This window comes from Polyodon spathula, chromosome 34 (assembly GCF_017654505.1).
Source record: "Polyodon spathula isolate WHYD16114869_AA chromosome 34, ASM1765450v1, whole genome shotgun sequence".
Taxonomy (NCBI): Eukaryota; Metazoa; Chordata; class Actinopteri; order Acipenseriformes; family Polyodontidae; genus Polyodon; species Polyodon spathula.
In genome coordinates this window covers 1,140,240-1,161,760 of record NC_054567.1, presented here as the reverse complement: position 1 = coordinate 1,161,760, position 21,521 = coordinate 1,140,240, and the positions used below count along the sequence as shown (strand labels likewise).

General features: G+C 40.5%; 1 protein-coding gene across 3 annotated transcripts; it reads right to left on the bottom strand.

Moving 5' to 3' along the window:
• Positions 1 to 6,983: 6,983 nt before the first annotated feature.
• Positions 6,984 to 16,511, bottom strand: LOC121303612 (regulator of G-protein signaling 3-like). 3 transcript variants are annotated; one of them, XM_041234409.1, is made up of 5 exons: positions 16,178 to 16,511; positions 11,217 to 11,318; positions 9,880 to 9,941; positions 8,800 to 8,966; positions 6,984 to 8,512 (listed from the first exon to the last, which is right to left on the bottom strand). In XM_041234409.1, the coding sequence occupies exons 1-5, from the start codon at positions 16,288 to 16,290 to the stop codon at positions 8,321 to 8,323; spliced, it is 636 nt and encodes a 211-aa protein (XP_041090343.1). In that variant the 5' UTR covers positions 16,291 to 16,511; the 3' UTR covers positions 6,984 to 8,320. The 3 variants fall into 3 exon arrangements, with proteins under 3 accessions (XP_041090343.1, XP_041090341.1, XP_041090342.1); XM_041234407.1 differs by lacking the exon at positions 16,178 to 16,511 and adding an exon at positions 14,421 to 14,509; XM_041234408.1 differs by lacking the exon at positions 16,178 to 16,511 and adding an exon at positions 11,578 to 11,930.
• Between the last annotated feature and the right edge of the window lie 5,010 nt (positions 16,512 to 21,521).

Genomic DNA, 21,521 nt, shown 5'->3' with positions numbered 1-21,521 from the left:
CTGCGTACTTTCTTTTTGGTCCTTTTTTAATGCTCTGTAAAGTGCCTTTTTTCGCTGAATATTTTTTTTAATTGATCTATTAAATCATTTTGGCAATTTAGTTTTACATTTAGATTTGTCTACTTTAGGGATGTAATTGTTTTGCGCCTCTAGTACTACATTTTTGAAGAACAACCATCCTTCTTCTGTGGGTGTTTTCTCTATTTTACTCCAATCTACTTCTGTTAGTCTCTGTTTCATGCCTTCATAGTTTGCTTTTCTAAAATTGTAAACCTTAACTTTAGTCTTTACTTTTGGGGATTTAAAAAACACTTCAAATGAGACCATGTTATGGTCTGAGTTTGCCAGTGGTTCTCTGACCTCTGTTTTAGTTATTCTATCTTCGTTATTTGAAAAGACTAAATCAAGGCATGCCTCCCCTCTAGTGGGTGCCTTCACAAATTGTGTTAGGAAGCAGTCATTTGTCATTTCCACCATTTCTATTTCATCCTTCGCGCTACCCACCGGGTTTTCCCATTTTATTTGGGGGAAGTTGAAATCCCCCATTAGTAAGGCTTCTCCTTTGCTACACACATTTCTAATGTCATTGTATAACAGATTATTGTGCTCACCGTCTGAATCTGGCGGTCTATAGCATGCTCCTATTATTATGCCTTTTGAATTTTTGTCTGTTATTCTGACCCATATTGATTCGGTTTTATTTTCTTTGTCCAGGTTTAACACCTGGGCTTCAAGACTGTTTCTTATGTATAGCGCTATAGCGCTATCTCTCTGCAGGTTAATATAATGATTCTTATGAGTGCTCAGACAGATAGATATCTCTCTGCAGGTTAATATAATGATTCTTATGAGTGTTCAGACAGATAGATATCTCTCTGCAGGTTAATATAATGATTCTTATGAGTGTTCAGACAGATAGATATCTCTCTGCAGGTTAATATAATGATTCTTATGTTTGTTCAGACAGATAGATATCTCTCTGCAGGTTAATATAATGATTCCTATGAGTGCTCAGACAGATAGATATCTCTCTGCAGGTTAATATAATGATTCTTATGAGTGCTCAGACAGATAGATATCTCTCTGCAGGTTAATATAATGATTCTTATGAGTGTTCAGACAGATAGATATCTCTCTGCAGGTTAATATAATGATTCTTATGTTTGTTCAGACAGATAGATATCTCTCTGCAGGTTAATATAATGATTCTTATGAGTGCTCAGACAGATAGATATCTCTCTGCAGGTTAATATAATGATTCTTATGTTTGTTCAGACAGATAGATATCTCTCTGCAGGTTAATATAATGATTCCTATGAGTGTTCAGACAGATATATATCTCTCTGTGCTCTCCTGTGTCTCGCACCAGTGTGAAGAGTAAATCAGTATACAGGAACAGTCCTCTCATGTGTCTCTCATCAGTGAGAAGAGTAACCAGTGTACAGGAACAGTCCTCTCATGTGTCTTTCATCAGTGAGAAGAGTAAACCAGTGTACAGGAACAGTCCTCTTCTGTCTTCCTTTTTTTTATCCTAAAGCTTTTAACCCACCCTGAACAAAAAGAGCTATCACTTTCTTGATGAGGTTGGATGAAGCTGGTGGTCGTAGTTATTAATGTTCAGCTGCTGCATGGCAGCCCAGTCCTGATGTAATTAAGTGTATTGGAAGCAGAACTCCATAACCTTGGCAGGAAAAGAAGCCAATAGAATGGATTAAATATAAAAAATACAAAGCTGCTTTCTGTCCAGCATTATTTCCATGCTTTATTGTGCTAGTTAATGAACAGACAAACTGTAGGGTGACCTTCCCTGAACACAACTTAGCAATAGCAAAATTATTCATGTTGGATTCGTTCTTAATTGAAAACACATCACAGCTGTACATTTCTGTGGGTGTGTTTCAGTTGTCAGCTTGATTTTGTTATAATTCAAAACATAAATCACCATAACAGTAACAGTAAAAGTAATAAAAATAATATACATGATAAATCCCTTACCAATACATTGAGGTCCTAATTGAAATGCTACAGAATATTGAGCTGATATGTCCCTTACACACACAGCACACAACACTGAGCTGATATGTCCCTCACACGTTGTCAGTGGAGGATAGATGGTGGGAGGCTGTTAAATATGACTTTTATTCCACCAGTGACAGCAGAACCAGTGAGCTTCGACAGACAAAGTCAGCGGAAGGTAATGTGGCTGTGAGGGGATTAAACTCATACCTAGGTCATCACCTATCTTGTTTATCATTGTGTAATTGAAATATGTTTCCTTCTGTTAAACCATGGTTCATGCAAATATTCCTATAGCATATGTGCTGAAGGACACTAAACCAGCAATGCTCAATGAAACGCAATGATCCTTTTTCACTTCAGAGAACTTTATTGGGGTACAGGGTTCCCTGTTTGTGCTATTTCAGAGAGGTGGATAAAGGGTTGAGGAGCAGGGTCGGGGCTGTCTTGACGAACGTTATCGGGGTACAGGGTTTCCTGTTTGTGCTATTTCGGAGAGGTGGATATAGGGTTGAGGAGCAGGGTCGGGGCTGTCTTGAAGAACGTTATCGGGGTATAGGGTTCCCTGTTTGTGCTATTTCAGAGAGGTGGATAAAGGGTTGGGAGCAGGGTCAGCGCTGTCTTGAAGAACGTACCTGGGGTATAGGGCTTCCTGTTTGTGCTGTTTCAGAGAGGTGGATAAAGGGTAGAGGAGCAGAGTTGGGGGCTGTCTTGAAGAACATTATCGGGGTATAGGGCTCCCTGTTTGTGCTATTTCAAAGAGGTGGATAAAGGGTTGGGAGCAGGGTCAGCGCTGTCTTGAAGAACGTACCTGGGGTATAGGGCTCCCTGTTTGTGCTATTTCAGAGAGGTGGATAAAGGGTTGGGAGCAGGGTCAGCGCTGTCTTGAAGAACATACCTGGGGTATAGGGCTCCCTGTTTGTGCTATTTCAGAGAGGTGGCTAAAGGGTTGGGAGCAGGGTCAGCGCTGTCTTGAAGAACGTACCTGGGGTATAGGGCTCCCTGTTTGTGCTATCCCTGCTCTGCAGAGAAATCATCTTTCTACGTCACAGGATGCTCTACAGTTCTATTCTGTATAAGTTTTTTTATTCTCTATTTTTCTTTTCTTTTACCTTCTGTATACGGGCAACTCTTTTCAAAGCTATTTGCTCCATATTTAGTGTTTTATTCTGTAATGAAAACAAATACAAAAAGAATTAAGACTACTTACACTTACAATTACAATGTTTTTATTTGTATTGTCTTTCTGAATGAAGGTTTTGATTAAAAAGCTTTGATGATCTAACGCCTAGTGTTAACTGAAGCCTCATCCCCCATACCATCTATAATAGTAGTTTTCTTAATGTTTACAGACTTTAGAAAAATACATTTTCCCTGGAGATGGGTTACACCGTCAGGCACCTGGGACGCTTCTGTTCTTACAATGTGCTGTATAGACCACGCTTCTGTTCTTACACTGTGCTGTATAGACCACTCTTCTGTTCTTACAATGTTCTTACCATGCTTCTGTTCTTACACTGTGCTGTGTAACCACGCTTCTGTTCTTACACTGTCAGGCATCTGGGTGCTGTATAGACCACGCTTCTGTTCTTACAATGTGCTGTATAGACCACGCTTCTGTTCTTACATTCTGCTGTATAAACCACACTTGACAGATGGCGGTATCAACCTCATGTTACGAAGCAAAAACAGCTTTCAAACAGGGCCAAAGAAGAAAGCAATCACTACTGGGGCAGTGAAAACAATACAAGTAAAATGAAGAATGCTACTGCATATTAGGATGCTATTAAACAGATCTAACTAAAACAAGTGGCCTGTACTTTCGATATTGCTTAATAAATCACAAATTAGTTATTTGCAGGATTCTATTTTGAAAGCCCTGCCATGATGGAGCATTTATAGGAAGGAATGACAGTTGTTTGTCAGGTTCTGGAAAAATGGAAAATAAGGAGAGCTATTATTGGACTGCTGCTAAAAATTCATCCACTTTTGGCAGTGATGTGAAGAAAGATTGCAAAAACAGACGAGGCAGAGGAAGGAAGCTTGTTACTAGGGCCTGTGAGAATGGATACCGATGAGTTTTTTCAGTTCTGATTAATGGCTAGAGGACAGAAATGGAACCTGGCAGAGGGGATGCAAGCAGGATTGTTCTTTACTGCGCTGCCAACACAACGGAACCCCTTCCTCCAGAGAGAATACCCCGCAGAGCCAGCCCATAGATCCGTCTTCAACCGCTCTGCCTGACACAATCCAACCAGCTGCTAAGCAATGCCAGCAAATTCAAAATATAAAAAACATATCCAATTTAGTACAGACATCTTCACATTTAATTGACAATAATTACTGTATATAGTCATACATTCTAGTTACACAACAAACAAGATCAAACTGGGGTCTGTCTGTGTGCAAAATATTGGAACAGAAACAAAACACCGAACCCAAAACAAAATGGCACAGTGGCCAAAATAAACAGATCCAATAATGTAAACAAGTTTATCGTGCTGGTCTTAACCCAGCACTCGTAGCAATTGTTTTTAAAGTTTCTCTCTCTCCCTCTCATCCACCTTCTATGAGTGGCTGCTTTGCTTTTATGTATGGGCTCATCTCCCGATTGGTAATTACTGCATTCATTTGGAGCTGGCCACATTATGCACAAGTTTAGCTGGATAGGGGATTTTAACCCCATCCATGCTATAAAACAAAACACATCAAGTTATGGATGTAACCCTGGTTCCCTGAAAGAGGAACTTTTGGGATATGCCTGCCACAGGTCAGGTATTTACTGAGCATTTTTATATCAAAGCTGCCAATAGGCCATTCCGGGGAGTGACAGCCTTGACACCCACTGAGGGAATAAACAGTCACTCTGCGGAGATCACCTTCTCTTTTGCATTGAACCCGTGACGGGAAATGACATTCACTAGAGAAAAGTGTAAGGTACTGCACGCAGGCAATAAAAACGTGCATTATAAATATCATATGGGAGATATTGAAATCGAAGAAGGAATGGGAGCTTATGTTGACTCAGAAACATCTTCATCTAGACAATGCGAGGAAGCTATAAAAAAGGCCAACAAGATGCTCAGATATATTGTGAAAAGTGTTGAATTTAAATCAAGGGAAGTAATGTTAAAACTGTACAACTGTAAGACCTCATCTAGAATATTATGTTCAGTTCTGGTACCTTGCTACAAAAAAGGATATTGCTGCTCTAGAAAGAGTGCAAAGAAGAGCAACCAGAATTATTCCGGGTTTAAAAGGCATGTCATATGCAGACAGGCTAAGAGAATTGAATCTATTATCTCTTGAACAAAGACTACGGGGCAACCTGATTCAAGCATTCAAAATTCTAAAAGGCATTGACAATATCAACCCAAAGGACTTATCCAACCCAAAGATTAGATAAAGGGGTATTCAAAACAGAAAATAGGAGGCACTTTTTTACACACAGAATTGTGAAGGTCTGGAACCAACTCCCCAGTGATGTTGTTGAAGCTGACACCCTGGGATCCTTCAAGAAGCTGCCTGATGAGATTCTGGGATAAATAAGCTACTAACAACCAAACGAGCAAGATAGGTTGAATGGCCTCCTGTCGTTTGTAAACTTTCTTATGTTCTGTTCTTAAATGGCTCAAAGGCAGATGAAAGAGGGGGGAGGACAGGGCTCTCAACACCGCAGGGGGCTCAACTGAGCTGGTTGAAGAAGCCACACTAGTGAACTCTGCAAGTCTCATGCGCAGGGTCCGTGGCACATCAAGTACCATGTTGTAAACAAGCCCATAGTAAATAATCAGTGGACAGCAGCTCACTGTCTTTTGTAACCCAAACCAGGAATACAGTACACAGAATATCCACTCACAGTGTACGTATCTACAGAAGCATGGCCATAATGATTTCTTAATACAAAAGGATGAATGTGCAGAGCAGTTGCACAAACGCTGAATGCGACCGTCCTGAGGGATATATCCAAGCATGGGCATTTAAAAGTGGGCAAAATAATAAAAATAAAAAAAAATAAAGAAATGTTACTTAAACCCTAATATATGTACCAATAAGTGGCCGGTAGGTTAAACTAAGAAATACACACACTCTTGGTTTGTTGGGAATTGAGAATACTCCACTGTAGTTAGCTCCTTGACATAGCAGCATAGGCTTTTACTTGGGTCAAATGATCCATTGCACACACTTCCATGCACAATATGTGCTGATCAGGGCCTGTGAAAGCTACAAGCTACCCTACAAGCTCTACAGTATCTGAATTTCCTGTAAACCAGCACAACTTCAACGTGGTGAACAGGCTTCACTTTGGTTCTGCTTCTTGATATATATGTAAAACATACTCAGTCCTTCTGTTGCAATACTGTAAGGTCATGCTGTTGCTGAGTGGCTTTTCAGCAGGTAAGTTTTAAGGGGACTCGTTGCTGTAGCTAAACTAAACTGGACTGGCAACAAGGCTTTCTGATAAACTAAAGGTAGCACAAGGCTAAGCTGCAGAAGTTTACAGTAGTTAGCACAGGAATTATATGGTGCTGGTAGTGTCCAATTGAACTAGCTGTCGGTACTGCAGCTTAAATTGAACCCAGATGTGCTGAGTGGAATGAACATGCCTTGTGCAAAGGATGCTGTAAACTACTGGCAAAAATGTATTGAACTGTGCAAATGAAAATGAGCTACAGTTTGCAATGTAACTATAATACGCATAAGCCTGTGCTGGAGAGGCCAGCACTGTAAATGAAATCACACCTGCCTGCAGTATTTGGAAGAGTAGTTTTGATCATTTTAGTTTCATTTCCCCTACATTGGTAAGTGTATCCCAATTCTTGGGAAGTAGACGTGTGACAGAATATCTGCTATCAGACCACCTGAATGAGAACCCAGGGTAAGACCCTATTCATCTTTCAACTAGACATGCTGGTATAGTTTACACATCAAGAACTCAAAAAGACACAAAAACAATGTGCAACACATAATTTACTAATTTTGTTTATTTAACCTTTGCAATGACACCAAACAGGGTTGGCTTGCTATCTTAGGAGACGCCTTGATTTGTAAACAGTGAAAATGATAAAATACATTTCATAAAACTCCTTGCAAGCAGTGTTTAACCAAAGGGAAGCCTTCCTTTCATGCCTCCCCTCACAACATTACATGTAATTTTATAGCTTCAATCTCTCATATTACAGCTACATCCACATTTTCACGTTAGATTACGAAACATGTTTGCTTTATTTATTTATTTTTTTAGAACTATATATACACATCCTCAATCCCTAGCTGCCTGCTGCCAGGGAACATGCTGTTAAAGTTAACGTTCTTGTTTTTTAAACTGTAAAATAACTTTTAAACAGATTTTTTTTTAATATAACTCATAACTCTTACATGTATAATGCAGCTTAGATCCACTGTTTTACTCAAATTAAACTTATCCAAAATATTGCACTTAAATTAGGACGATAAGAATCCAAAGAGCTATGATTACACAGCAATGCATCAAGCATTCAGCAACAATTATCTAAATAAATAGGCAATCTTCTGTCCAGGTGAAGTCGTCTTATAAAAAGAGCACCAGCCTAACGGTACAGCGCTATTTGTCTAGGAGTGCAGGTTAAAAACAGCATGAAAGCTTCAGAGTAGAATGTCATAATGTCCTGAGAATACTGCCTCATCCCTCTATCACAAAACAAATTGCTTATCACTGTACTGAACCAAGCACCTGAAACTTTGAGTCTTTGGAAAAAGGTAGCATGCACCAAATTCTTTTCCTTTCAGGACACGTTTTGAAAGAAAGCGTTTTGCAGTTTGTTCCATTCCGCTCTCTCCTGTTTTTCTTTTTCACTCCTCAGATATGTGCATGCTAGAAGAACAGCCCCACAGCAAGGGTTGTAAAATAGCCCGGTGGAGGAACATCATGCCTGGAAAGAAGAATAGAATGGGGGAGGGGCAGTGCTCCACTGAACATCTGATAGTCTTCATGCAGTCCCTGTATACCATGCACAAAGAAAGATCTTTAAGCACATCGTACCAACAACTGGGAGAGGTGGGGGGATTAAGGAGCGATGTGCGATTCCAACAGTACCGGACTGTTTCAGATATCCAGTCCCCAGTGTGAAAGACAGGCTCCATTCTCATGCTAGTCCATGGCCACTATTCTGCCAAGGGCTATTGGCTTCCACATTCTATAACACTAAATGAAATGGTGCACAGCCACCCTCTAGCCAACCAGAGGGGTCCTCAATCGCATGGAAACATTCAACTTCCCAGTCGGCTTCAAGTCTTTCCACAAAACAAGCCCCCACAGATCTCTCTATGATGATAATGTAGAATTGGGCTTCTTCTGATTTATCAAGTCCAGATACAACTCTGATCGGAGGAATCGGGGGTAAGAGTCCTTTTCCATCAGTCCAAATATCCTCTTCTGTGCCAGATCGAAGCAGGTGCGGTTGATGTTCTGTAGGTTGTCCTTTGTGTGCTCTCTTGTGTAGGAGTCTAGGTTGACCTTTTGGGAGAAAACAAGAGTTAATGTTAGATATCTATTAGTTTTATTTAAAGTTTTTAATATTGGTGGCCAGTTCTATTGTAGCAGAGCCCAACAGAGGGGTTTTAGATAAAGGGAAGGAATTCAGTCTGGACACAAAATGCTGGCACTCTTGTTGCTTATTCAAGGTTTCATTCAACCTCCAAAAAACAGCAAAAAAACAAAACAAAAGCAAACACACTATCTTTCTTTACAGCAGGAGGGTTATGCTAAAGATGACCAGACCTTCTATTGAAGATTTTCCTTACCTCTTTACATGACTGGATGGCAATGTATTCTGCAAAGATTTTCTTGGCTTTCGATGTCATTTTAGATTGTGACTTGATCTTTTTATAGTCCTCACAAGCCAACCAGAATTCCAGATTTTCTTCACTGAATTCTGTGCAGAGGAATGCTCTGAATGCAGCCAGGCCATCTGAGCAAAACAAAAAGACTGGTTAATACACAGAACTGTAAGAAACAGGAATACTAGAATGACAACAACTCAAAGATCAAAGGCCAACAATGCAAGCAGCAGGTGTAAAAACCAGCATTATGTAATGGACTAACACAAAGAGCTGCCAAATAAATAGAGGATAGGGAATAAGCAACAACAACCTAAGACCTGTATGCAAACACTAATCTTGACACACTGACTAACAAGTGTTGCTTACAGGGAAGCTAGTGTGTATTTCACAAGGGCACATGCTTCTAAACGCCAAAATAAAAACCTATCAGGGACTATGTAATGCATTTTTGCGCATTCCGTTCTGCTTCGGTTAGATAGAATTTGCATGGGTTACATGAAACTACTAAGCTAGCATGTGATTCAGACAGTTTAAAAAAAAGCTTGTTTTGCATGTGCTCCGAAAGCTGTCTTCGAGAGCTTGCACACCCAACGTCATCATAACTAATCAGTCGGCTTTGCTTTCCCATAGCTCTCACATAGCTCAAGATCAGTATTGAGGAAAAAAAAATGAACAGCTGGAAACGAAGCTAAACCTAACATTTCTCTCCTGCTGCAAAGACAGGCTTCTATTTAATCAAGATTAACAGAGAGCGAGAGAGGGGGAGCAGCCACTCAATTTGCTAGCGTGATTTGCATGAACAAAAAAAAAAAAAAAAAGTTAGCATAAACTTAAAAATGTGTTTTACATCCAGTCATTCACAAGCACCTTTCAGCATATCAAAGGTTGCTAATTACAGTTCAAATAAAAGCCAAAGAAATTATGTCACACACTCTTTACACAAGCAATCACTTCGGCAGTGCCAAGTCCCTTCTACAGCACATATTCCATAGCTGAAGATCATTCTCAAGCCAGAAACTGAGACTTAAATAAAACACTTACATTTATGGAGCAGTAGTTTGTCCAGAGACTCGCCCCATTTCACTGCCTCTTCAGGTGCTGGCCTGAAAATAAAAGCAGAGCGATTCTTTAGTAATCCCATCTCGGTTAAGCTCTTCATTGTCTGACCTGTCAGTGGCTCAACGCTCATCTGTCTCCTTTGGTCTCAGTGTAGCTCTAGCTAGATAAAGGCAGCCTCTTTCTACACCCCAAACGCCGCCCCTGAAAAGCACCGTGACTCGCTATAAACATGAAGGGCTGGATGAGCTGTTGAGTGGGAGGGCTCTCGTTACTTCTACTCTCAGTAGCTGCTGTTGTCAAGATCTTTACATGGATTTAAAGACACAGGGCATCATTGCTGTCTTTTAGGGTGCAAACAGAATGGTAAAAAGATAAACAGCTTAAGCCAGTCAAACTAAAACCACTGCAAAGAAAGCCAAGTTAGTACTTATTTAAGGTTTCAGCCTAAATAAGCAGTTAATCAAGCTTTTAAAACATGTTTGTTTGATTCATCTCAAGCTGGGCCAGAGTAAATAAAGCTGCTGTGGCTGTCTGATGAGCACATGTTTTCAGTGTTTAGCTCTTGCATATTCTGTCCAGGCTCCACTGAAACACTCTCTGCTTGTCCACACAGAGCAAGCACAAACAAATCATGCAACACTTGTAGTCATGTGCTGATTTTTCTCGGCTCCTCTCCAGATCTGATACTTTATGCCGTCATATTCTGACCCTTGCTTCCTACACTTGGCAATACAAAGTCTGTGCACATCCAAACTACAAAGTTGTTTTGACTATATTGAATCCTCTCTTATAAAGAGACCATGTAAAGTTTGAGTTAGGGATGGTTCATACTCCTGTCGCAGATGAATGCAATACTTCAGACGCAGACCGCTATAAAAGCTGTGCAGCTTCACTCAGACATTTTTCAACATTATCCCACCCTATGCGATTTCAGGCGTATGAGAAAATGTTGTATGACTTTCCAAAAAAGACGTACATCGTAAGAGTGTGGATGATGTAATTCCAACCTGTCACACAGAGTCGGAGACCCTCCACTCCGACCAGAAATCAGGTCAGAGTCTGAAGTATGAACCAACCTTAAGCCTGTCAATACAGTCAGTATTATAGGTTCAGACTGTTAGAAAGTGATTGAATTAGTAAAATAAACCTCATTGCCTAGCTAGTACTCATGACATCTGCATATCCTAATGAAGTCCACATTAATAAAAACACCATCCTTTCCAGCTGGTTTTTATTTTTGATTGCCTTCTCTCTTTGTAAAATAAAACTGCATTTTGAAAATGACTAATTTTAAAATGTTGCTTCATGTAAACACTTACTTGACAGATTTCATCACTTTATCCAGCTTGCTTGCTGGGTTGCTTCCCGGAGATTCATTTCGCCTCCGAAGAAAACCCAAGCGATTCTTCATGTCTTTGGCCCTTGGAAAAAAAAAAAGAAAAAAAAGAATTGAGCCACAAGTCACAAGCCAAGAAGGTAAGTTCTAGTTGAAAATAAAGCAATATCAGTTAATTTTAAATGCCTAAAGGAACAAAAGTCTTAATAAAAGCACCCTTTGAACATTTTCGTTTCCAATGTTTAAAGAAATGTCTTGTTCTTATCCACTGCCAGTTCTCTTTCAAGCTTCCATCTACCAAGACTCGACAGAACTACTGCTGCTGAGAAGCGCTCTGAACTTACTCCTTCATGCTGTGTCTCTTGTGTACCCCCCCTGCTCGCCCTGTCCCCAGCAGCATCTCCCAATGAACCTCCTGGGACGGAGGCTTCAACGCAGCACGAAGGAAAAACGGCATCGCTCTGACCGCGCTTCATCCACTCCACGTTAATCCACCTTGCTCTCATTTACTCATGTAATCACTTTTTCTCTTGGTCTTTCCTTTTTTTTATGTATTTATATATTGCTTTTAAAGTGAAGTTTCTAAAACACGGGGCAGGTATAGCCAGCCCAACACACAGCTTTCCTGACTGAATGAGACTGCCTTGACAGTGAAGTGAAGTATACATTCCTGTCTGGTCCTGGGTATTTAGCTACCACGACTCCTCCGGATGTGGGAGGCTCCAGCAACACTTGTGTGTTTGAAAAGGGGGATACGTCAGCTCCCACCAGAGCCCGAACTGGCGCACTGTTTTCCATACTCCAGAAAGTTAGGTAAACTCTGGACTGACCAAGGCAGGAAACAGGATGCAGGCATGCTGGCGCTATTCATGATAACTCATCTACTGGTCATCAGGGCAACTAAGTGAAGTGGAGAAAATAAGCAAACACTAAGAATAGTGGAGTCTTTCAAGTGAGAAGGCAAATAAATCGCCAAAGAATTGCTGCATGGGTCAGTTATGAAAGACTTTTGCTTCAGCACCAAAGGAATATTATTCCGATTCTTTGTTTCCCCCCTTGATTAAACAATGGCCAACACTCTGTTTATCACTGTGTTCACAGATGTTAGAAATCTTGACTAGGACTGTCAGAATGTACTTTTTAAGATGTACTCTTAATAGCAGAAGACAACACAGGAGGTCTACTGTGTCTAGGATTAACACAATGGGGGGGGGGCATAAATACTGAATTAACAAAACTTATAACTACGGTTATTATATTTATGTATTTCGCATTAACATTTAATAAACTACCTAAAACGCGCACAACTCAAAATGAAAATGTCCCACACACTAAAGATATTGTTCTGCATTATAAGACCACGTTTACACAGTAATAGAATAAAATAGAACAGCTCCAACAAAAATCCACAGCAGGATTTTATTTACCCCCAATAAGGGCCCCCGGATTCACTGCCCTTGCATCCCAAAGGTATGCAGGACGTGGCAGGAGACTTCAGAACCTGCTTCTTTATTTTTAGACTCTTCTCTGGTTTATTGGGTTTCTATAATGAAGGCGCAGTCTAGCCAACCATCATATGGTGCTGTGGTAAGCAGCATTTCTTTTTATAGCCCTGGAAAGTATTTGAGAGTTTAATGAAAGAATTTATGATTAAAATCTGGAATTAATTCAGCAGTGTGGTCCACTAAATGGAAAGATCTGAGACACTTACTAGCGAAGGCCAGGTGGGCACAGAGGGGTGGGCTGTCAATGACAGTATGGGCAAGGGGAGTGGTCTGTGACTGGGCCCATAACCTAACCACATACACAAGATGACTTTATGCATTACTTTAAAAGTACAAGCATGTAACTGTTCACAGAAACACGGACACTCCTACTGTATTGGGACCAGAACCCATGACTATATATGAACTACATTTCTAAAGAGCTCAGTGCAAAGCTGCTGGCTCTGTCATTAGCTGCACAAATCTCTACAGGCAAAGAATGTTTCCATATAGATACTGAACATTGTTTGACATTTAGTTAGCATGCAGTGGCCTGGGAGCAGCTACAACACACACACACACAAGCTGTCTTGCACACACGTTTATTTGAACAAATAAAGATATTCATTTCAGATTTTTGCAAGGATCACATCATGGCAACTTAAAACAGCTCTTCCTTCTGTCTGTAATCCAGTCAGATCTGCGCCTATTTATCAAACGAAGAGGCCTCAGATTGTTAGTTTGCGCTAAGAGTGTAATTTGCAGTAATTAGCAGTTTCCTAAAATCAATCTGAGAGCTGCATGGGAAACAGAATCTTGCCAGGCATAATCATCTTAGGACTTGAGAAACTCCAAACCTCAAATCTTCTGTCTCTTATAACAGTGCATCTGGAATTGCATCCCAGTGCTTGTGGGCTTTTAAAACTAGAACTGCTTGATCGGAAAGGGTCTTTAATATTGAAAACTGCGAGGATAGTGAACACAACCAATTGGACTGGTACAAACAGCAAAGCAGAACCTATGACTGCTAAAGCATTACAAATACAAAAAACAAGCAGACACATCATCTTCAGGACAGACTGGATAAAACCACACTGCTTTAAACGTGTAGCAGGTCATTTACATTCAAGTCTCTCACTTTGTAACACCTTAAATGAGAATTGAATGAGCAACAACATTGCAGCAGTGCAAGCACCATATACATGGGCTTCAGAAGATAGAATCTGACTTTGCAGAGAGTGTGTTGGTGAATTCAGAATAAACAGTGTAGCTTGCCTAACACAGCCATTGTCGGCCAATTCAATTCATCAGTAGTAAATTTAATTGCTAAACAAACTACTCACTGCCACACAACAAAAAGCTTCAGTAGCTACGGGACATATCACTTCTCGCAAGGATCTCCATCTGTAGCCAACTTCAGCATCATTAATACAACAGCATTTAAAAGCCATCCCAAAACAACAGTGCTGACAGTACAGCCTGAATAATTACAGATGCCACACTTGTCATCTGATGTGTTAACTCTATTAACTGCCAGAGAGGTTTGTAATACTGCTTTTGTTTTAACACAACTTTAACAATTCCATTTGCAACAATATAATACTATGTCACAGTAATCTCCTTTTCCATATGCTTTTCAAAGCTGTACATGTTAAAAGATCAGAAAGGCAATGCAAGCTGAATCAAGGAAAACAATATCCTACCTTTCCAGATACCTTTCTGAAAAGTCAACCATTGTGTGGTACATTTGAGCCAGCGTGTTTAAAAACTGCTCTGTACGAAGCTGTAGCTTTGCAATACGGCCCTCCTTATCCAACACGTTAAACAGACACAAAGTACTGGAAGGAGGCCAGATGGCAAGCCAATCAGAGGGCAGCACAAACCACGTGTCCTGCACAGAGTCCTTTCCAGAGCTGCACTCGCTACAGCCCCAGGTAACTGAATGGCTATCCTGTCTAACTTGCACAGGGTTAAAAACAAACAAACAAACAAACATCATCATCATTACAAAACAAGACTTCTATAAAAGAGGGGTCAGCATGACACTCTGCAACATGAAAGTGCATCAATCTGTCAAACAAATACTACATGTAAAAACATACTAATATACATAACGGTGTATGTGTATCTTGATCCATATGGTGTAATCGGCACTAGCGTTAAAGGGTTGGTATTTCAAGTGCATTAGGTCATATAAACCTCAAGAATGTACAAATCGAGAGGATCCAGCCCTCAAGTTCTAATGCTAAGAACCCTTTGCCATCTAGTGGAAAGAGTGAAGACTGCATTTTATCATTTCCAGGTGTTTCGGAAGTCGTAAAGGAATTTTACAATGTGCTGCAGAATGTTGAGTAAATGTATTAATGTCCTATTTCAGTGTTGCAGTAAAACAATGTCTTCAAGGTAGTGTAACTAATAAATGAGCCTACAGTTTGCTTAAAAACCATGTATTTTACTGTAATATAATTAATTTCTATATGTTAACTACTGTAAAGTAATCCAGTTTAGCTTTGTGTGCTCTACGTTGCAATTAATATCATGTTGACTGCTCAGTTTGTTTACATTCTCCAAGTAAGGTAAAGTAAACCCAACTTGCCATGGATGTGTGAGCTGGTCTGGAGGACAGTACAAGAAGTTATTCATGTAAAGTTCCCTTATTGTAGCTTCCTTCAATCCTTTTTTTTGTTATATTAATACCGTTTAAAATGGCCTAATAACAACCTTCTGAAATATACTTTCAATAGCACAGTATTTAACATTTTACCGTAACCCACAATACAAAAACATGTCCCGAAATGGCATGTCTTTTTCATTTCTGATCAGCATACTATTGGTCCTCTGCATGCATTTCTCACAGGCTGCCGCGCAGCTAGCAGATTTTAGGGGAGTGCTCCTTCCTCTGGTTAAAATGAACGAGAGGCAGCTGCTCCGTGTGCAGTGTGTTCCTATCAGAGGGGCCCCCAGCCTGCAGTGTGTTTCTATCAGAGGGGCCCCCAGCCTGCAGTGTGTTCCTATCAGAGGGGCCCCCAGCCTGCAGTGTGTTCCTATCAGAGGGGCCCCCAGCCTGCAGTGTGTTCCTATCAGAAGGGCCTCCAGCCTACAGCCTGTGTGCAGCGTGCTCCTATCAGAGGTGCCCCTAGCCTGTGTGCAGCATGATCCTATCAGAGGGGCCCCCAGTCTGCTGCCCCCTCCCTCCCACACAGTCCCCCAGAGCCCTCTTCCCTACATAGGCCTGCTAGCAGGACACTTCCCAACAATGAGGTCAGTAAGGATCACATTACAGACTGCATGAAAACAACACTTTCTGTGGCTGAAGAGAAACACAAAGTAGTTCCAAATGCCAATGCAATAATGATGTTCACAATACTTGTCTATCTCTAGAGGCATGTTCCTTTAAATGTGTGGGTTCAGAAAGCAGGAACCTGTTCATTCAGTTAATCATATTGACCTTGTGACTTACAGGTTTTTAGTCGTCGTCTTCTTCTTGGAGCCGTCCTGTTCCTCTTCACAGCTGCACTCCGAGTCGCCTCCGCTGAGCTGATGGGGAAACAGCAAGAGAACAGTCTGCATCATACACTCCAGTGTTCAGGTCAGTGGAGGTGGAGGTGAAACAAGCTGAGGGTACCCCAATTCTATCTACTACAGGATTGGCACAGGCACACCAGCCCAGTATCCAGCACTAAGCAAGGCTTTGTTTATCTAGAGAATGGGGACACACAGCTCTCTGCTGGTCTGCTCACAATGAACATGTTGTATTGGCCACAGAGTCTAGCAATCAGTGCTCTGCAGACACTGCCATGGAATGTAAGGCAGCATGCTGAGTAGGGGAGTGTTACACTTCTTAATCCCCAGCTGCTGAGTGGCTACAGCTAAAAAAGGGGGCTGGCCCTTCAGAACCAAGGCGGAGCTTTGGGAGCCCTGCAGTACAGAGCAGCAGCAGTGCTGTATGTTAAGAAATGAAACATTCCCATTGTTACGAATGACTCCCTTTCAGTTAATGGATTTAATGAACGCAAGCAGCACAACATGGGCATCATGGAAAGCTAGCACAATTTACATATATTACTGAAATAGAAAGACACAAGAGCAAGACACATTTATGAGTCTCTTTTTAAATAAATTACTAGCCGACACTACAGACTGGAAATCATATACACGCACTGCAAATCAGAGAAAACACGTTCACCCTTTCCACCTCATTTCTAGTTTACATTTTCATCCTCAGTAGTGTTCCTTAGGGTCTGCCTAACGTTGAACATCCTGCCAGCGACCTGGCCCTTTAACTGGTTTTACTCAGGCACTGTAAGAGACAGCCCTGCTGGCGATACACCATTTGAAAGGGTAGAGACAGAGCTTCAAAACGAGGTTCAATTCGTGCATTTCCAGCATTGGACCTTGTCAGGAGAGAGCCGTGAATGCAATGTTACTGGTGCACTGTAAGACAGACCTACCTCAGTGCAATAAACAAACACTTTCAGACAAATTCTTTACAGAGAAATGGTGACAGCTAAGGCACACAGACCTATTTTCCGATAAATATAGATTTTTTTTTGGTGTTTTTTGGATCAGATGCACGAGACAAGTCAGCTGTTAGGGTTAGATTCCATGGCTGCCACCTTGCTGGCCTGTTAGCCACAGTGAATAGCATATGATCAGGGTCCCTGGGACGAATCACTTGAATGAGTTGTTTTTCCTTTGGCACATTTTTCAATTGTTCATTTCTCTTTGGTTGCTTTTGGTTCCTTTTGCATATATAGCCACGATTCCTTTATTTATTACCCAATTTGATCAAAAAAATGTTTCCATGTTCCCTACATGTTGAAGTTTCATTGTACACAGTTAGATTTCAGCTGGTCATGCTAAAATAAATTGTATAAACAATAAATAATGTTTTGTTTTTTTGTTTTCTAAAAAGTGTCTCTTTTTCAGTGTTTTTTATTACCTGTACTAAACAGGGTGAGTCTCAGACTTTTTGTTCACGGAAGCCTAGTGTGTGCTCATTCATTTCTTGTATGACATGAACCTGTAATCTTTATAGTTAGAGTTACAGCCACAAATCTAACAGTAAAAACAACTCTGACCCTACAGGGTTAACAGATGTTTTAATAAACAAATGCAAGCTCATATTGCAGAACTACTGAAGGAAACCCAATAGCATAATTTTCTATCAACTCTCATATCTTATGAAATGCCCACAGTTGTTTTGAACAGTTGTAAAGAAACGAACAAAAACCAACCTCATTTTGACCTGTGCTTTTCCATGTTTCATTAGAATTCACTGTTCAGAAGAGAACAGAAAAGCAAGTAAATAGCAAGTGTAATATCTGTTATAAATGAATGCACCTGCCTATTGATCTCATCCATTTAAATCGCCCATCAAACAACCGCTGTACAAGTACAGCAATATAAACATATTATGAAAAGCTGAATTTGATTTGACTTCTTATTCTTCACTTGATTAAAAAAAAAAAAAAAAAAAAAAAAGCTACCATCATGCAACTGATGTTTTTGTTTGCTTTAGCCAGTCTGATCGGAGCTATTTTGGAACATTGTCCAAATACGCAATTACACAGGCAAGATTAGGCAAACATTACTAAGAATCGTACAGAGTCGAGGATCCCTTGTGACCATGTTAGCTACTAATAGCCTGTTTGGAAATGTAGACATATGACTTTAAACAAAGCAAACCTTTTTAGACTGTTGAAAGGGACCACCGTGAGCACCTGCTTCCCATTTGTAACCGTGTGGCAAGTCTAACTCTGCGCACTGCTGTGGCTTGCATATAATATATTCTACACTGAGTGGTCCAGTGATTAAAGTAACGGGCTATATAAAAATAAAGATTATTATTATTATTATTATTATTACAACCAGGAAAGAGCAGCTAAAAAATAATAAATACAAGTCACACGCTACAATCAATCACAGCTTCTTATAACATTTTATTTTAGGAAGGACCATGGGAACTGAAATCCCAGCGCTGCTCAACCAGATAAGCCTTATTTGGAAGACAAGCGCAGTACTGAAGCCAGGGTGCTCAGAGCAGTCTGAAGGGAAATTGCTTTCTGTCCAGTAAAAGGAAGGAAAGCTCAGTCCCTCTGTATTGACTCTAACTGCGCTGAACGTCCCAGTGAAGTTTCTATTGTCTCCTGAGCAGAATAAAGAATACCAGGATGAAAGCCAACCTCATATCCTCATAAAACTACAGGAATTATCCAACTTACCTTCCGCTAGCTGGTATAAACTTTCAAACCTTTTGGGGGAATGTGTCTCGCAAGGTGTGATGCATTAACCCCTTATTAACTTTACTATATACTAAAATAAAGGCTGGCTTGTATAAATTGCTACCAAGTTACATTTTATTTAAAATGTGATTGAGTTAAGGAAAATGGGTTTGTTTTTAATACTTCATCTGGAGGCTGGGTTAATAAATAATTTTTCCCAATGCATGCTGGGTGTTTACATTCAAATACAGAAATACAACAGAACAATGTGGGTAGCTCCCCCACACCCTTGAGAGATCATACAGCAATCAGATAACGCAGAATATTGTGTCCCATTTAGCTACATGCGAGAGAAGCAGGCAGGAGTTCACAAATGAACTGGAACAGGCAGGGGCCAGCTGTTCCTAGCTCCAATTACATCACTGCCACGGAGTCACAGACTGGCCTCTGCAGCAGGACACCTAACCTTTTTGTGTCTACAGACACCCAGCTGCACCAAAACAACATGAGCACAGTACATAAGGTGCTTTGCTAGTAAAGATACGTATTGAATCATTGTGATGAGGTCTGGTGCTGTTTTAAAGCCTCCTTGTCCACCCTGGTGGATAAACTGGGCCATTACTAAGGAACAGTTGCGTCTCAGCTTGACTATACTCATAAATAAACAAGGACACCAACACACGGCTACACACCCGAATGGTCAGAATCAACTGCTGTACTTTAATGTAGGCATACTGTATGGACCCATCACTACAGACATTCATAGATGTTGTTCTAGTTTTCCTATTGAAGATGGCTTGAAACACCGACAGAGTTCAGCTTATACAGGAGACTGCAGCTTCTCCTCAGTAGATAGAACTGGTTTCTAATACACAGCATGGAGCCAGATACTACTGCAGCAGACAGGGCATAAGCTGGCGAAATGGAAAAGCCACTTACAGAATTAATGGGATTTCTTTTTTAATGCAGGACAATGGTGCATTTCATAATAGGCCACAGCCAGGAGTAATCTCAAGTGTGCCTGAAAAGCTCTAACAACCGACTCAGGTGATCTGCAGCCAACTTCCAAATCTCCTGTCTGCCCAACACTTCCTTCCATTACATTGTGACTTTTACACTACAAATGTGCATGCTTGACAATGTGCACCTTAAATTGCTTTTCTTTGAGAGCACGTTTTCAATGAATGGAAACAATGAACCCGGGAATAAACCACAGGCCGGGTTTCCTGGTATTGTATATAACACTGAACAGAGCAAAAAAAAAAAACCAAAAAACCAACCTCTGCTCTTATGGGACCCATGTTAACAATACTCATTTAAAAAGCTACCACAAAGCAACCTAATCTAGTGCCAAGTCTAAACATGGACTTTGGGAGTGCTGCACATTGCTGCTATAAGACATTTCCACAACTAGCAGAATAATAAGTTAGTCAAGGCAGCTCCTTTTTAAATGGTCCAAAAGAAAAGACTTCAGATTACATTCTAGAGAAGCATTTCATTAACACAGTTAAGATAGTAGTTAGAGTTATGCCTTTGGACTAATATGTTACACGACTCGACTGGGGTTATAAAACGAGATTGATATACTTCATTCTTGAGTCCAGAAACAAAGTAACATGCAAGACCAGAGATGGCTGTGAAATGTGGCTCTGATAATGAATCCTTCAGCTCTATTACACTACATGGTCCCCAGAACCTACTTGCACTTAGCAGAGGCACAGATTCACAGAACCTAGTCTAGTCTAGAAAATGCTAGATTGTTATTGAACATTCTTTGAGAGTATAAAAGGGTTAGGCATAGGAGGATTGCTGTCATTACCAATTAATCAATATGGGGGAAAGTAAAGAGCTATCGGAAGACCTTAGGCAGAAAATGATGTAAGCTGGAGAAGGTTTTTCCAAGCATCTGAGTATCCCAATTTCAACTATTGTTTCTATTATCAAGATGACTCATGGTACTGTCCCAACACTCCCTTGTCTGGAAGAAAGAAGATTTTTTCACCAACAAAAAGTAGAAGAATTGTGAGAAAGGTTAATAACAATCCGAAACTGACTTCCAAAGATATTCAAAGTGAAGTGGCTGCAAGTGAGGCTAGGGTTTCCATTTCAACCATAGGTCGAGCATTGTGAAGGTCTCAATGGTCACAGGCCAAGGAAAAAGCCATTCGTAGGAAAACATCACAAGGACATTCGCCTAAGTTTGCAAAACAGCATTTGAATTATGGATATGAGCTCTGGTCAAAGGTTTTGTGAAGTGATGAAAAAAAAAATTAGTTATTTGTTCAGTCAGAAAATCATTACATTTGGAGAAATTCTGGCAAGGCATACAAAGGAAAGAACATTGAGAATTGTGAGGGTCTGGAATCAACTCCCCAGTAATGTTGTTGAAGCTGACACCCTGGGATCCTTCAAGAAGCTGCTTGATGAGATTCTGGGATCAATAAGCTACTAACAACCAAACGAGCAAGATGGGCCGAATGGCCTCCTGTCGTTTGTAAACTTTCTTATGTTCTTATGTTCTTAACACCATACCTACTCTCAAGCATCAATGTGGTAATATCCTTCTATGGGGCTGTTTTT

Bases quoted from the DNA above. Each gene is read 5' to 3' on its own strand.
- LOC121303612 (XM_041234409.1), bottom strand. From the start codon at position 16,290: ATGATGCAGACTGTTCTCTTGCTGTTTCCCCATCAGCTCAGCGGAGGC. The intron at 11,319-16,177 runs GTAAGTCACAAG...TTTTTTTCCAAG, and splicing joins AAGACGACGACTAAAAACCT to GGCCAAAGACATGAAGAATC. The intron at 8,967-9,879 runs GTAAGTGTTTTA...TGTTTTGCTCAG, and splicing joins CAAACTACTGCTCCATAAAT to ATGGCCTGGCTGCATTCAGA.